Source organism: Ciconia boyciana, chromosome 10 (genome assembly GCF_034638445.1).
Source record: "Ciconia boyciana chromosome 10, ASM3463844v1, whole genome shotgun sequence".
NCBI lineage: Eukaryota > Metazoa > Chordata > Aves > Ciconiiformes > Ciconiidae > Ciconia > Ciconia boyciana.
The window spans coordinates 24,973,256-24,989,133 of NC_132943.1; the positions used below are offsets into that span (position 1 = coordinate 24,973,256).

Below are 15,878 nucleotides of genomic sequence, written 5' to 3' on the forward strand. Positions count from 1 at the left end.
AGAGTTGGGTAGGTTTTTTCTCCTTTTCATTTAATAAAATAAATAACTTGTATGCAAACATCAGATCTCATCCTAGAGCTAATATATACAGCTAATATATAATTATTACGAGATTAGAGATGATCCTAATCTAGTAGTAAATAGGGTATAAATTACGTGGGATTTTTAAATGACCCCTTCAGTGTAGGCCAGTTCAGTATCTCTTAATGTCACTTCAAGTCCTTTCATTGGAAAGACTCCAAATACAGTAGTATTTTACTTCCTTAGACAGAGTAAAACTTCTTTTGGCAGAGTAAAGCTTCTTTTATCAGTAAAGTTTCAACATTCGAGAAGATTGTGAAACTATGTAGGAATTTAACTACCGTCAAAGGTTCTGAGACCCTGTGACTGATTGTAGTGTGAACATTGCTCTTCAAGATGGTTATACACAACTAGCTTCCCTGAGTTTACTTAGTATATTCATATATTACTGTATTAAGAAATTTGGCTAATATCCCCAAACTGTTCTCTGCGGGGAAGTCAATGTTAACCAAATCCAGGGTTCTGCAGACTCATACAAAATGTGGACATTTCAAGAACAAAGCAATGGTAACCAGAACTCCCTACACTGCTGAAGGAGCATCCTTTCCAACCACAAAGTTAGAGGAAAAGTTTTTGTGCAAGTAGAGACAACAGTTTAATATATTCTGAAAGAATAGTTTAATTGGCTTTGTATAACTATTTCTCTCCTGCTCAGATATTGGTAAGCCCCCATTCCTATTCTCCTAACCATGTAGAACACATACGCTTCTACCACGTTAGATTTCATACTTTATATTATTTAAATACCATGGCACTATGTGTTATTAATCAAAATCTAAATATTTTGAAGCTGTTTGTTAAACAATTTTCTAGCATCAAAACCTTATAAAATCACAATCTGAGACACTCAGCTGCCTTGAAGCTCTCTTCAGAGAACACTTTAATGAGGAAGTGTTTTGTAGAGGTCACTTAACTGTATTCAGCCCTATAAATGCAATGAAACATTTTTTGGTTTACAAGTTAGAAAGAATATTATGTAATTGTTTTAAATTGTTGGAGTATTTTAAAAGTAATGTTAAAATAGTTAAGTTCCATGATGAGACTTGTCTTATAACTTTTGACATGCATAAGCTATAAAGCATGCCTATTATTCGTTTCAGAAATAGTTTTGGATACCTACACTGAATTAAACTGTCACAGTTGATGTAATTATTAAGCAAGATTATAGACCATGCTCAGAAGTTCAAATAGTGCCCATTTCAAAAGTCCCCTCAGTAGTTATGAATCCTAGAGCAACCTACAATGACTGGTCACAGCAGAGCAGGGTATGAAAGCTCTTCTTGTTTAAAGCTTGTCTTCTCAATCCTAGTTACAGCAGAATGGTGTGAATGCAAGAGATTTTAGTTGTTAATAAATTTAATACATCTCATTAACATTTTTTACATGCACATACAACCAATATGGAGCATAAAAAAGGAGCATGTAGTACTTGTCACTTGATTTCAAAACTGTGGATGTTGCCTGTATGAAATTATCTCAGACTGAGTAACCTCACTGCAGCAAATAAAATCTAGTGGACAGTTGCGTCGATGAACATTCTTAACAATTGCAGGCATCTGTAGCACCACTTTCACCTTTTTATATCAAGTGATGTGTGATCAAGGAGTGTTAGATCAACCCCGACATAACTCTGTTGCTTAACCAGAAAGAGATGCTCCAGCAGACAGTCTAATGCTGGACCTGCTGCATTCTTAAAAGTGGAATTAGCATTCTTAAAAGTGAAATACATCAATGCGTGTATGCTTTTAAATACACTGAAATGTGGGGGAAATTAATTTACAGAAATATTTGCAGTTACACATTAAAAAAAAATCTGAACTATACAGGAAAAGATTGCGATCTATTCTGAATTTTAAATAGAGCGACAGGATTTGTGATGCTATTTTCAACACCGCTGTTTTCAGGTTCACTGAAAAGTTTGATACCTTCACAAACTAAACAGAAGATTCAATCTTATGCAATAGTCTCACTGAAGCCTTGTGACCAGATAACCACTTCATTTTACAATGTCATTTACACTTGTGCAAATCTGGAATATCCTCTCTGGTATTAATTTAAACTAGTCTTGTGAATGCAGATTTACAGAAAAGAGTATGGAAACTAAAGCACATTGTTTAGCAATACTTTTTACTTTTAAAGATTTAAAAATAGTCTTTTTAGCTAGTACAAAGAAAACATGGGCACACACATACCCATATGGATGTACACACTTGCACACCTCCCCTAGAAAAGTAGCATGCCAGTATTGGTTGGCTAGCTCCTAGTAATTGTGATCCAGCTAATCAACACAGAAATAACATATAGTTCAATTTTCTTCTCCTCTGAGAAATTTTAGATAACAACATTGAAGTAATTCATGGAACCTTTTCTTATTCTGTGTTAACTGCTTAAAAAATCAAACAACTTACACTAAAACATGGTTCTATCTGATTATAAAATTATAAAAAGCTGATTATAAAATAAGCATTGCAAAAATAAATAGTTTTGTCCCTGTTTCCAGAAACAAGATGGCATTAGCAGACAAATTATTAAATATAATAATCTGGACATGTTTGCCACTGCCAAGTGTGCGGAGGGCCTGGAAAAGTGATTATTTCTTAGTCATGCAAATTACTTCAATCCAAAATAAAATTGCCAGTGTTTCTGAGGCAGCATCAATGTTTAAAGTGGATTCCTTTCCTTTCGCTTTTTCCAATTGTTTTTATAGTAACTTTTGTTTGATTGTGATAAACCACTGTCCTCTACAGCATTTACCTTAGCAAAATACGTACTATAGAATAGGGAAAAAAATACTAGCCTCCTAAAGGATTTATACCTCCTTTCTTCCTCCTCCTCCTTTTTTTTTTGTTTGTTGTTATATATATGTCTCTAAGGTCTATCTCCTGGTATTCGGTACACTATCACTGTGTTAAAGGAGAATCTTTACAGTTTGGTTTGATCTAGTTTTTCAAGTGTGGGACACATTCTGCTGACAGGTATCAAGCACCTTGTCTCCTGGCAAATGATCAGTTCTGAATCCCATCCTAACTGATATCTGCTCTTTGGGGATGGAAAAAAAACACAACATGTTTTATAAAGCTCAAATTGGCCTCATCAAACAAAACATCTGCTAGATTGGTGAGTGACTTGTGACAGCAGGAGACATCAGCACTGGCCTCCCCAGTAGAAGTCACTGCGGTTAATGGAAGCTATTGTGGAAGAATTCTGGCAAGAAGTTGGGGGTTTTTTTCCCAAATAGCTAAAAAAAAAATTAAAAGAAAAATATGTTATGTTGTTATGGTAACAGCTATTTGAAAAATACTGTAACAAAAGGCAATCGAATATCAAACTGCCAAGCTGCTAGTTTGACTATTTGGTTTTCTTTTTAAGCAGTTTATTTACAGAGATCCCCTCCCTCTTCCTTATGCAGTCGCAAGGGTGAGTGTGCATGCTCAGGTAAGATACCATCTGCGAATAGTTTGTGTTTGTAGAATTTCAGTGTTGGAGCTGTGAAACTCCAGATAACCATAGAATTTTATACATCACTAGAACATCCAGTGTTATATGGGCTGAGTCCCTCCCTCACATGGCAATAAAACCACATTTTGTAGCATTTCTGGTCTGCACTTTCGGCACAAAGAGGTGTTCCTGCACTCCTGGTGCTTCCTGGGATATGGCTAGTCTCTTTGTGGGTACCACAGCTACTCCCTGGAAAAGCATGGTATCGTGTCTCTGCAGTCTGGGAATCAGCACCTTCCCAACTGCTGGGAAAATAGCGTTCCAAAACAGTCTTGGGAGTTAAAGCAGAATGCAGCAACATACCTTTCCAAAGCCTGCAATTGTATTGTGCACTTTACAATTTTTCAGAAAATTTTCTCTGAATGAGCACAAGTTTCTACATGCACTAACTTCAACATCTTACTTTGAATAGGAGCATGTAGTCCTCACTCAGATAAAGCTGCTGTTGAAGTTAGTGCATAATGACTTGGGTAATGACTGAAAGGCTTGAATGACTGAATGGCTACTTGATTTTACATACTGATGTATGTACAGTGATAATATGAAAGAGCAGAAGGACACTGCCACCTCTTCCTCTTAGACCTGTGCTTTCCGCCATCAGGTTTACAAAAAACCAGACATACAGCACACATTTTTGTGGTACTTGTTTCAGGCTGAACAAACCTAGGAGCTTTGCTAAATTTCCTCCAAACTGCATGATGGAGGATTCAAGTTATACTCTGTAAGTACTGCATAGAAATTGTGAACATCCTATTTGTTAAAACAGAGATGAGATTTTAGAAATGTGAAACTTGGATTTTGTTTCACTGCTTTCAATCCCTCTGAGGTCTTCAATGGTCTGTGTTTACAGAGAGTCCCATTTTAATGAGAGTAACTAACATGGTTTATCTAACAGGATTACAAACGGGAGGGTGGGGCGATATAGATGTTGGCTTCTAGTTGTTTTGCTATAACTGGGAGTTTTGTAGTCATGTTGTTTTCTAAATAGACAAATGTTTGTTAGTGTCAACATTGAAAATTAGTCATGTTTGTGTGCAATAAAAGCCACGAGAAATATTAGATAGCAAAAATCCACAACAGCTTATTTTGCATCACTTTGCGAAAGAGAAAGTGAGCTATCTGTTCTCTGCGACCATCCAAATTCAGCAACAATGTGCTATATATATATGAATGTCAGTAGGACCTATATATGGGACTGCGCTTGGAAACTGAATGCAAATGGTGGTATTTTCTAACCCACCCAAAAATGCCTTGAGCATTTCAGACATTCCAGTCAAAGTGATTCTTTAATGTGGGACCTACTTACCACATTTGTTTTACATTAGAAAATGCTGTATAGGTTGTTTACATTTGGAAAAGTCAGTGGAGAGAGATTTCTGTAAGTGTTCTGAAAGAAAGATTGCACCGTTGCTGTAACAAGGACAATTATGGACAGACACAGGTAATAGCTGTTTAGAATGTATTAGGAGCACTATTGTGGATAATGGACATTCTTTTCTTAGCATTGCCCTTCCCCGAGTTTCATTTTCCATTGGTGTTGTCTGCCTAGATTGCTTAAGACAGCTGTAGTCTTCTCATTTACATTAAAGTAACAAAAAGTTGACTGCTGCGTTGTCCCAGACGGAGTTCATCTGTACAAAGGTCTGAAACGGTGAGGAAATATCTAAAATGTCAGACATGTCCAGTATCTAGTGCTGCTGCAAATTATCACCTCTTCCAGGTCAGAAAGGCCTCCAGGAATTTCCAGCTCTATTTTTCCAGCTCTAATTTCCAGCAGAAAGGAATTTCCAGCTCTGTTTTTCTAAAAGCCATTTTAATTTAATCTGTCCTTTACAAATGGTAAATTTAATGAGAGCTTCAGGAATAATTCAAACTAAAGTTAAGAAAAAACTTGATATATATGTATTCAATTCAAATGTACTTTAGTAAGCAACAACTACTGAAATAGTTCTTAAATACTATTGAAATAATAGGTATGTTCGCAAAGTAAACCTGCTTTCTTTTAAAGTGACTGGATGCATTATTTCAGCTTCTTCTGATAATAGTGCATTTAATACCAAGGCCAAGATACAATTAATCTTTTTTGTTGGAAGAAGTTGTTATATGGTACTCGCATACTTATATTCACTTAGCAGTTTCAATCTGCTAAGCAGCCTGAAGTTCAGCACAGCTGCTGCTTGCTTATCTTCTGCTGTATTCCTCTTGCCTGCTTTGCAGGCCTGGAGGAAGCAAAGGAGGTGAGAGCGGGCCCAGGGAAAAGGAAGAGTTCTGTCTCTAAAGAGACACTGAATTAGACTGGAGTAAATAGTTGATGTTCTCTGTAATTATGCACACACTGAACTCTTTACAGTTGACTTAAGTTACTTCGCACTGCATTGGTGTGGCCCTCCATATTGATTAAAAGCAGCGTCTATTTACCTTAGCAATAAATGTGGAGATTAGGAAAAGTTCAGTTGATCGGAATAAGAAGACTGATAATTAAAGGGCAATGCAACCCAGATGGAATGTAAGTGCCTGAAGCAGCATGTTAGGAAGCATAGGCTGCTTTTGTACAAGAGGGTATACATGTGTAGGTTAAGACTTGCAGGAAGCCCTTCAAGTAGACAGTTTTTGTAGAGATACTTGAAGGAGAGGAAGGCCAGAACCTGTCCTGAGAAGGCTGGGCAAAGTGACAAATACAAAGCTCTGGAAAAGGAAAAAGACTGTAAAGCACAATGTGACTAAATGGACAATCTCTACAAAACCTTTGAAAGAGGCCTCCACATCTTTTATTCTTCTTTCACATCTCTTCTATGAGAAAGAACAATTTTAAGGTAAGCAGGACACACTGATGATTCTATGGGTTAAGCCTTTGATGGTGTAGGGTCTATAAGAAAGGGAAGAACTGGGTTTAGTATGTGACAGACTCAATAGAAACACTCCTCCTCTCGTTATGGGATCTCCTATAGGGAAGGGGGAGGACAGCTCTTATTCCTATTGCATCTATCATTCAGTTTACATGGTAGACATTGAGTTTTACTAATCCCTTTTTATCAAGAAAGCAAGCAGCTGATAACTAGAGAAGTAAGTGAATAGTCTCAATCCCATAGGGACAACTTGGAAAATCAGATTCTGAAGTGGCTGTATCCACGCTTTGTAACAAAAGGGTCGTATCTCTTGATAGGACTTGACACCCATCCCTTGTTTCTTTTCTTTGTACCAATATTGATGCGCTGTGTGCTTACCTCCTCGCAGAAAATGACGTGATAAAATGGTGACTTTTGACAAGCATTGCAGTGATTTCCAGACCAGAATGTAGAAAATAGTAGACCAGATTGTTACTGAAACACAAATTATAATTGGGATCTTAAATTAATAACATTCTCCCTCGTGCAATATCTCAAAATAAATTTCCAGCTGAACTAAGACTTACAAATGTTTTGGGTTTTTTTTCTAACAAACACTGTCACCAGTTACACTGGTCCCATCAAAGTCCCATTTTAAAGAATGGCTTAGTTAGTTCACATGCGTGGGCTTTTTTCTCAGTAGTTTTAATTCGGAACATGTCAGAACTGTTTAACACCAAGCCAAAGAGTCATTCAGTCACTTTGTAGCTATTGAGAAGACAGTAATTTTGCAGTGCTAAGTAGCAAGGTGAACAAGGTTAGCAAAAAGGTAAGGAAAATGCGAGAAACAGAAGCCGTACATTGAATGAATGGCAAAGCATGGTCCTATTCCTTCCGACCTGAATCTCTGTACTCCTAACAAATCGTTGGCAAGCGCAAAGCCACCAGCCTCTCCCAGCCCCTCACTTTGGGGCTGCCAGGAGCTGGGAGGAATTTCCCAGGCATGAGAGGTTCCCTGGGTCTTCTGAAAGGAAACAAATACAGACAGACCCAAGGCCTACAGGGTAGCTGCTCTGGCTTTGACAGCAGCTGCTATTTTGCAATTTCTTCGTTGTAGAATGGTTAGAATAATTATCCATGGTGAGGAAGGCTGCACGTACCCCCTTCCTGCATCATCTAGCACGTCCCAGCCCACTCTCCGCTTCATAGCTGCCTTGGAACTTCCAGGGCTGGTGGTTCTGTGTCCCCGATGTCATCAAAAGGCTACAAAAAGCTACCCAAACACTTTGTTAACCACACGTGTAAGCCACTGCTTTCCTCCTTGCGTTGCATATGCACAGCAGATCAGGGGCTTGTTTAGGAAGCAGTCAGGAATCTCTTTGTTTCCTTCTTTCAGGTACAAGGTGAATTAATCCGTTTGGAAACCAGCAAATGCACCCCTCCCCTCCTCCCCCACATGCCTGAATTCTTCCAGCCTGCGTCTCTTGACAATAAAGACAGATAAAGCTCGGATACCCCTCCAGACGGAGGAAGTGAGCCTGTTTCTTTGCATGTAAGTTTTCTAAATAAATCGCTTTTGTCGTTTAAAGCTGTGATGAATGGAGACACAGGACCAGGTTGGTCCCTGGAACAGTACAATGGATGTAAGAAGGTTTTTTTCTTTGCCATATAAATCATTCACATTGTTTAAGGTACATTGATCAATCTAATGGCTTGTAATAGGCTCCTAATTGCCACTAGGAAAGTACTGCAAGCTTGCATTTGAACGTGAAATGGTTCATGATCTGAGCTGAAATTCACCTTAAGCCTGAGCTCCAGTAATTACAGAACACAGAAGGAGCACAATGAACGGTTCCCGGTCTTTCCTCACCCTAATCCCAGGACAGGGGGAGGGGGGAGCGGGGAATATACGAATGGGGGGTCCAGCGTATTTTCCTCCTCCAAACCAGCAATTCATTAACGGGCGAAACCTGCAGGAGGATTTATTGGTCATTGTGGACCAAAGAGAACTTTGTAATGTCAATCACCCTGCCTATTACGCTCCCACATATCTCTATCTGCAGATAGACAGCTTGCTTCATCACAACCAACATTCTGAGTCATGCCTGGCTAAAAATGAGATACAAAAAGCTGGGACGGTAGCAGAAGTGGGATACTAGGAGAAATGTGGGGACAGGACTCTTCCGTTGCGAGGATGCCCTGGTGAGGCACACGCCTGCTCTCCTGTCCCCCCCACGGTGCTGCTGCCTGCCTTCGCCTCTGGCCATCCCGCTGGGAGAAGCCGTGGCCCCCGGGGAGCCGGGCAGGCAGGGACCCGCCGGGGTGGGACTGCTGCCGAAGGCTGCCAAGCTAACGGTCGTGGCCACTGCTCCTCCGCGTAACATACAGACCTAATTACCGAGTCATCAGAGCTTCTTTAATAGACTTGTGTGAAAAGGTGGTTTTACGCTCTATAAACGTGGGTCCAACCGTTTACTAATTAAACTCCTTCTATTTAGAAACACCTTCATTTTAGGAGAGCCTCATGAATGCTAGCACTGGCTGAATTTCAAACCTACTGCAGTCTGAGCTTGTCATGTCTAACCTATATACCGTAACAGCACTGGAAAGCATGTGAACCAAGAGATAAAATCCTCGTACAACGTTCCCCATACAATGTTCCTCAGACTTTCCTACCAAGGCAGAAAACAAATCTGTGATGCTGTTGAATAATCTTCCAATAATTGTAGTAATTAAAACCATCATACAGTCTGCAGTCACCTTCCTTCCTCTGACACCAGTCTTCCCTTGAATTGTTAACGTGTCTTCGGCTGAGATAAACAGAACAAGGGAGGTTTAAAATACATGGTCCAAATAAATGTAGCGGAAGAGAATTAGTTCCACAGGCACGTTTTTGACTGCGCTCAGTAGGCGAGAGGATTTCTAAAAGTGTCGTGCAGATTTTGTAAGCGCAGGGTAACGTGGGTCGCCCTGTTACCCCTAAACAGTGTCACCTTAAAGACGGAGGACCGGATGAAAGCCCGGTCTGACGCTCCACCTCGGGGCTGTGTGCGCGGGGGCAGGAGGAGAGGGGAGAGCGTGGGGGAACAAACACCGGCTGAAAGCTCAGGCAGAAATTGTGGGAGAGTGCCGTAATTTTCATTTAATTTCCATGATCTATTTGATCCCAGTCCTCATTCCCTTTTTATTAACTGTAAAAGATTTCCTTCTAATCAAAAGCCGCACTTCATCTTTACCCACAAATGAAAAACTCTACAGCAGAAAGAATTCAGTGGACTCAACAGGCGCCAAGGGCTGTATTTTAACACCATCTCTATATATCCTTCCCCCTTTTAATATCTGCTCTTGGGCAGAATAGTGGGGAAGCCTTTTCTTAACTGAAGTTATTAATTTATCACCAGGTCCCCCTCTGCGTTGCTCTGATAATCAGTGGTGGTTTCTAGATCACGTAAATGAAAAGTGTAATTGAGAGAGAGAGGGGGTTCGCACGGAAGTCCTGTTGCTAAAAAAAAAAAATAAAAAAATCTGGCAGGACGCAATTATTTATCTCGGCGATGAGCAGTTTGCCTGTTTCCTGCCCACGTCCCTTCTGTTTGGCAGAAAATGAGGCTGCTTCTCTTGAACTTGGAAGGGTTTGCCCCTTTCCCACCCGTAACATCCATGTGTGAAACTCCGTGCCCCTCCTAGGATTCAGGGGAAATTGTACAGCAACCTTACATTTAACTGCTGTTAAATCGATTTATTTGGAAAATATTTGGCAGCTCTTTCCCAGAGCTCTGTTTGAACAGAAGAGCCATTCCATCTGACGCTCTTGAATATGAACCCAGGAGCCTCCCAATCAGCTTTAATGAACGAATTGTTTCCCAGCTTTACCTCCCAAAGACAGCAACTTTCGTAGTTGCACAGATCAAAAGACACGCGTAAAGGGAAGATGGGAAACAATATTGTTCAAAGGAAGTGAACTGTTGCATTTAATTAGGCTATTCTTCTTTATTAGTATTCATATTGAGATTTTTTTTTAAAGATTTATGTTGATTTAACTGTAATGTATTTATGATGTAAATATATTCCGAGATGAAAACGTCATGGATCAATTGTAAAGGACCCGGATACATAATTTTAAAAAATCAGTTTCAGTTTATATGAGGTTCTCACCCCACTTTCGCTTCTTAGTCAGATTTGTTTATGCAGAATCGACATTTAATAGTGCTAATTGCACTCCAGTTAAATTGCCCTGATTGCAGAAAGGGAAGCAATTTTCGTGCTCTCTGTCTGGGTTTGGAAGAAATTGTTTTATATTCACCTCTTTATAAAGAAGTGGAGATAAGGCACCGAGCCTTTGCACAAATTGCACTTATGGGCTGACTGGCAGCATTCAGGCGCTATAATAGAGCATTATTTGGCCGTTTTGAATAATGTAAAGCATTTGCTGAAAGCTATTCTCCTGAAAATTGCTTTAACTTTTAAAAGGGTGATGCTTCACTCCAACCCAGGCCTTTGTTACATTGTCACTATCCCCCCAAATGTTTTAACAGTCAGCTCAACACTTTAGCATAACACATTGATCTTTGTTTAAAAACTCGATTTTTGGAGTATGAAAAAATCTGCCAGAAAATGCTCGACCCCCTAAAGATTTGAGCAGCGTTCCCCCTTTCGCCGCCATTCGCTCAGCCTTTCCACCGCCTGCCTCGTTCCTGCGGATTTTAGTTACTTTTCCGATTACAAAGGGGGCGAGGAGATAGATGTAAGGCAGGCAGAGCCATCCGCCTGCCTGCAGGCACAACAGAAACCCTACTTTGCTGTGGGAGCGCAAGCGGGCAGCGGATGCCTTTACTCGCTGATGTAGAGGCAACATTTTTAAACGTCACGCTCTCGATCTGCCTTCCAGCCTTATTTTATTTATGACTTTCCCCGAGGAGAGGGGAAAGACCCTCTCCCCGCGCCGCCCCGGGGTTGGCCAGAGGCGCCTCGCTGCCACTTGACGACCACCTCGGCAGGCTCCTGGGAAGGAGCGGGTTCCCCCCGGAGGAAGGAAGGAGGGAAGGAGGGAAGGAAGGAGGGAAGGAAGGAGGGAAGGAAGGAGGGAGTCACCTGTTGGGCGGTTGCTCCCGGGTGCCCCTGCCGGACTCCTCGCCTCCCCGCGGGGGTTGTGTCGCTCCCCCCGCCACCGCCTTTCAATCGCCTCCACCCGTCGAGCGCTACAGCCCCCCTGGGTAAAGCCGCCGCTTATGATCTGCGGCAGGCAGACCTTTCCGAGCAAGGGTTTGCAATGCGCTCCCCGGACCCCTGCGCTGGCTGCGAGTCAATGTGGAAAGAATTAAGCGCGGAACAGTATTTCCTCCTACTGCCCCGACTCTGTTTAATACGCGGCGACAGCAAGACGAGCGCCCTTTGAAAATAGCCTTAGACGTTTAAATAAAAGATAATCTCCAGGGACATCCTTCCCTAGCGTGGCAGGCGTCCTGCGGATTGCATAACACAATGTGCAACAAAACGCAATGCCCGCCTTATTTAAGCACGAAAAAAAATGTATCAAAACAAGTAAAGAAAAGCGAAATGCTCTCAAACTCGCGGTTTCTCCGTCTTGCTCCTTAGCGATGCCTATTTTGCATCTGCTAGGAGGTTTTACACTGGATGGCTGAGGCGGCACCGAGGAGAAGGAAATATTGACTCAAATGCAGAGCAAGCACCCGGCGTTGCTTGAACGCACTCGTATTTCTGGTTCAGAGCTGTACCCAGCTGCACTGGGGACGGCAGAAGCTGAGGGAAAAGCTCCTATTCCCAGCCTTACAGAGACGGTCGCAATGATGAAAAGTTGCACGCCTACTGATCTTCCGCGGACACAGTACGGGCAAGTTCTAGGCAATTACTTAAGAAGCCTCCAATAATTACAAATCAAAGGGACTAGCTTGCAAGACACTGAGGAGCCGAGGTTTGGACTTACATTTCGCACATGCAGAGAGCAGGTAAAGTCTCTGTCGCTCACTGGGCGTGTGGAGTGTGCACAGTGCAGAGGCCACAGGCAAGTGCTGGGGAGGCTTATTCCAGCAGCGCCCTAGCACTGCTAGCAGGGAGCAAGCCTTCTGCCATCAGCAGCACTGTTTCCACGGGGGTATGTGAGGCTTGAAAAACGTGCTGCAGGCTGCGAATTTGACTTTCAAAGTATTTTGCCGGGGATTACTCTGTAAAATAAGACTCTCTGTCTTAAGCGACAGGATGTCATATGCCCCTCGTCCCCCCTCCCGCCCCGGCACGAGAGCAAAGGGATGCCTGTCGGTTCCCTGCCTTTGGATTTGTTGGCGCTTTACATAACTAAAAAGCCTCCTCAGTTCCTTTTGCAAGGAAAGTAAGAAACACGTTGTGCCCGCAATCGCTTCTAGTATTTAGCAAAGCAAACCCAATAAATTAACTTTTTTAAATAAAATGTCATTAGGTGCTGTTAGATTATTTGTATCCAATACGGACAGCTGCCCCAGGGCCTGTAAAGGAAGCAAAGGGCCTGTTGAATAAAGGCAATGCAGGTGCGGTTTACTGGACGCGAGGATGGCAGGTGACTGAACAAGCAGCGGGGGATCTAACGCCTCCTGCACAGTTTACAGGCGGCGGCGGAGCAGCGTCAGGCGTGACCCCCGCTCTCGACTCCTGCCCTCTGCGGCTCTCCCCGCTCCTCGCGCAGTCGGCCGGTGCCGGGGCAGCGTCAGCCCGGCCGCACGTCTCCCGGCTTCTGTCGGCGGGAGTCACAACCCGGCGGGCAGCCGGGGTTTGTAGTTAATTGCGGCGCAATCGCCGCAGTCCGGAGCGGGGAGTTTTCTCCCCGCGCGCTGACTGGCACGCGCCCCGCGCCCCGGCGCCGGCACCTCCGCGCAGCCTGATTGGCTGCCGGCCCGCTCCGGCCCGCTCCGCCCGCGCCCTCATTGGGCGAGCGCCGCCGCCAGCGGTACTTCAAAGCGGGCGCTGCCCGCACTTAGGCAGAGTTTAGCCCCGCCGAGCCGGAGTGTCCTCAGCGCCGCCGGGCAGCGCGGGGCGCACACCGAGCGCCGTCCCCCTCCGCCCCACCGCCCAGCCAGGGACGTGCTATGGCTACGTCTATCCTCGGGGTAAGTCGGCACCGCGCGGCTTCTCGGCGGCGGCTCCGCTGCCCCCTGGGAAAACTGTTGCTGCCGCCGCGTTGCGGCTGCCCCTCGTGCAAATCGCGCTGACCCGCGGGCGAGAGGTAATCCCGACCCGCCTCGGGGGACTTCGCCGCGGGCATCCCATCGGGTCGTTCGCGAAGACTTTAGTCTGAGGGCTCGCTTGGCCGGAGAGAAGTCGGGCTGCTTGTGCTTTGTTTTCTAATTTTTCGTAACTCGACGCGCTGCGGTAAATTTCCAAAGATCTTTTGCCAGTGGCGCCGGTCGGGAGGCTCCGCACCCCGCTTGCCTTTCTGCCGTCCCGTTTTTCCGCCGCTCCCGTACGGTGGCTCGAGGAGACGCCGCAATTTCGTTCCCACGGGATTTTTGCTTTAACGGCGGTGGGCTCGAGCAGCCCGGCGCCGCGCGGGGCGTCCCGAGCCGCCCTCTCGGAACACGCGTGTCGCTCGTCCCCGCCGGGATCCGCTTCCGATGTAAATCCCTCGGGCGCCGAGAGCGGTCCCCGGCGGAAAACGAGTTGTGCCGAGCGCGGCAGGGCTGGAGCCTTCCTCCAAAATCAGAGAAAACTTTTCCGCCGTGCTGCTGGTCGCGCCGCCGCGTCCCCGCGGGAGCCTGGCGTGGCGGCAGGGGTGAGGCTGACGGGCCGGCTTTGTCTTTCCCGCAGGAAGAGCCGAGATTTGGAACGACTCCCCTGGCCATGCTGGCCGCCACCTGCAACAAGATCGGCAACACCAGCCCCCTGACCACCCTGCCCGAGTCCAGCGCCTTCGCCAAAGGGGGCTTCCACCCCTGGAAACGCTCCACCTCCAGCTGCAACCTGGGCTCCAGCCTCTCGGGCTTCACGGTGGCCACGAGCAGGGGCTCCAGCGGACTGGCCAGCGGCACGGGCACGGCCAACAGCGCCTTCTGCCTGGCCTCCACCTCGCCCACCTCCTCGGCCTTCAGCAGCGACTACGGCGGCCTCTTCTCCAACTCGGCGGCGGCGGCGGGCGTGTCCCCGCAGGAGCCCGGCGGGCAGTCGGCCTTCATCTCCAAAGTGCACAGCTCGGCGGCCGAGAGCCTCTACCCGCGGGTGGGCATGGCGCACCCCTACGAGTCCTGGTACAAGTCGGGCTTCCACTCCACGCTCTCGGCGGGCGAGGTGGCCAACGGGGCGGCCTCCTCCTGGTGGGACGTGCACACCAACCCGGGCTCCTGGCTGGAGGTGCAGAACCCGGCGGGGGGGCTGCAGAGCTCGCTGCACTCGGGCGCCCCCCAGGCCTCGCTGCACTCCCAGCTGGGCACCTACAACCCCGACTTCAGCTCCCTCACCCACTCCGCCTTCAGCTCCACCGGCCTGGGCTCCACGGCCGCCTCGCACCTGCTCTCCACCAGCCAGCACCTGCTCACGCAGGAGGGCTTCAAGCCCGTGCTGCCCTCCTACACGGACTCCAGCGCGGCGGTGGCGGCGGCCAGCGCCATGATCTCGGGCGCCGCCGCCGCCGGGGGCGGCTCGGCCCGCTCCGCCCGCCGCTACTCGGGCCGCGCCACCTGCGACTGCCCCAACTGCCAGGAGGCCGAGCGGCTGGGGCCGGCGGGGGCCAGCCTGCGGCGCAAGGGGCTGCACAGCTGCCACATCCCCGGCTGCGGCAAGGTGTACGGCAAGACCTCGCACCTGAAGGCGCACCTGCGCTGGCACACGGGCGAGCGGCCCTTCGTCTGCAACTGGCTCTTCTGCGGGAAGCGCTTCACCCGCTCCGATGAGCTGCAGCGGCACCTGCGGACTCACACGGGCGAGAAGCGCTTCGCCTGCCCCGTCTGCAACAAGCGCTTCATGCGCAGCGACCACCTGAGCAAACACATCAAAACGCACAACGGGGGCGGCGGGGGCAAAAAGGGCAGCGACAGCGACACGGACGCCAGCAACCTGGAGACGCCGCGCTCCGAGTCCCCCGACCTCATCCTGCACGAGGGGGTGGGCGCCGCCGCCCGTGGACCGGGCAAGGAACCTACCGCGGGGCCCGGCGACTCCTAGGGGCAGCGCCGCCCGGCCCGCGCCGCCGGCGAGCCCCGGGAGCCGCCCGGACTCTGCTCCGCGCCGGCCGGAGGGACGCCAGCCGCCCCGCCGCGGACGGCGCCCGGGGCCGCAGCGGGAGCGGGCCGGCGGGGCCGGAGAGGCGCGGCCCCCCGTCCCGCCCGGCCGGTAGGTACCGAGTGACACTTCCTGCCGTTTCCTTTTCCTCTTCTCTTCCTGTTGGAAGGAAAGCATCCCAAGAGAGGCTTGAGGTGAGAAATCAAACTGCAAGTCCGAGACGGTTCCTCTGTATCTCGTAAACATCTGTATCAATAGGGTTCAAAAAGAAAA

The 15,878-nt window shown here is 46.9% G+C and overlaps 1 protein-coding gene across 1 annotated transcript; it reads left to right on the forward strand.

The window, feature by feature from the left end:
• Positions 1-13,480: 13,480 nt before the first annotated feature.
• On the forward strand, positions 13,481-15,548 carry SP9 (Sp9 transcription factor). Its single transcript, XM_072874788.1, has 2 exons — positions 13,481-13,501; positions 14,199-15,548. Exons 1-2 carry the CDS (start codon positions 13,481-13,483, stop codon positions 15,546-15,548), a joined length of 1,371 nt encoding a protein of 456 aa, XP_072730889.1.
• Positions 15,549-15,878: the final 330 nt, after the last annotated feature.

Coding starts and splice junctions, on each gene's coding strand:
- SP9 (XM_072874788.1), top strand. CDS start 13,481: ATGGCTACGTCTATCCTCGGG. Junction 13,502..14,198: donor TGGCTACGTCTATCCTCGGG/GTAAGTCGGCAC, acceptor TCTTTCCCGCAG/GAAGAGCCGAGATTTGGAAC.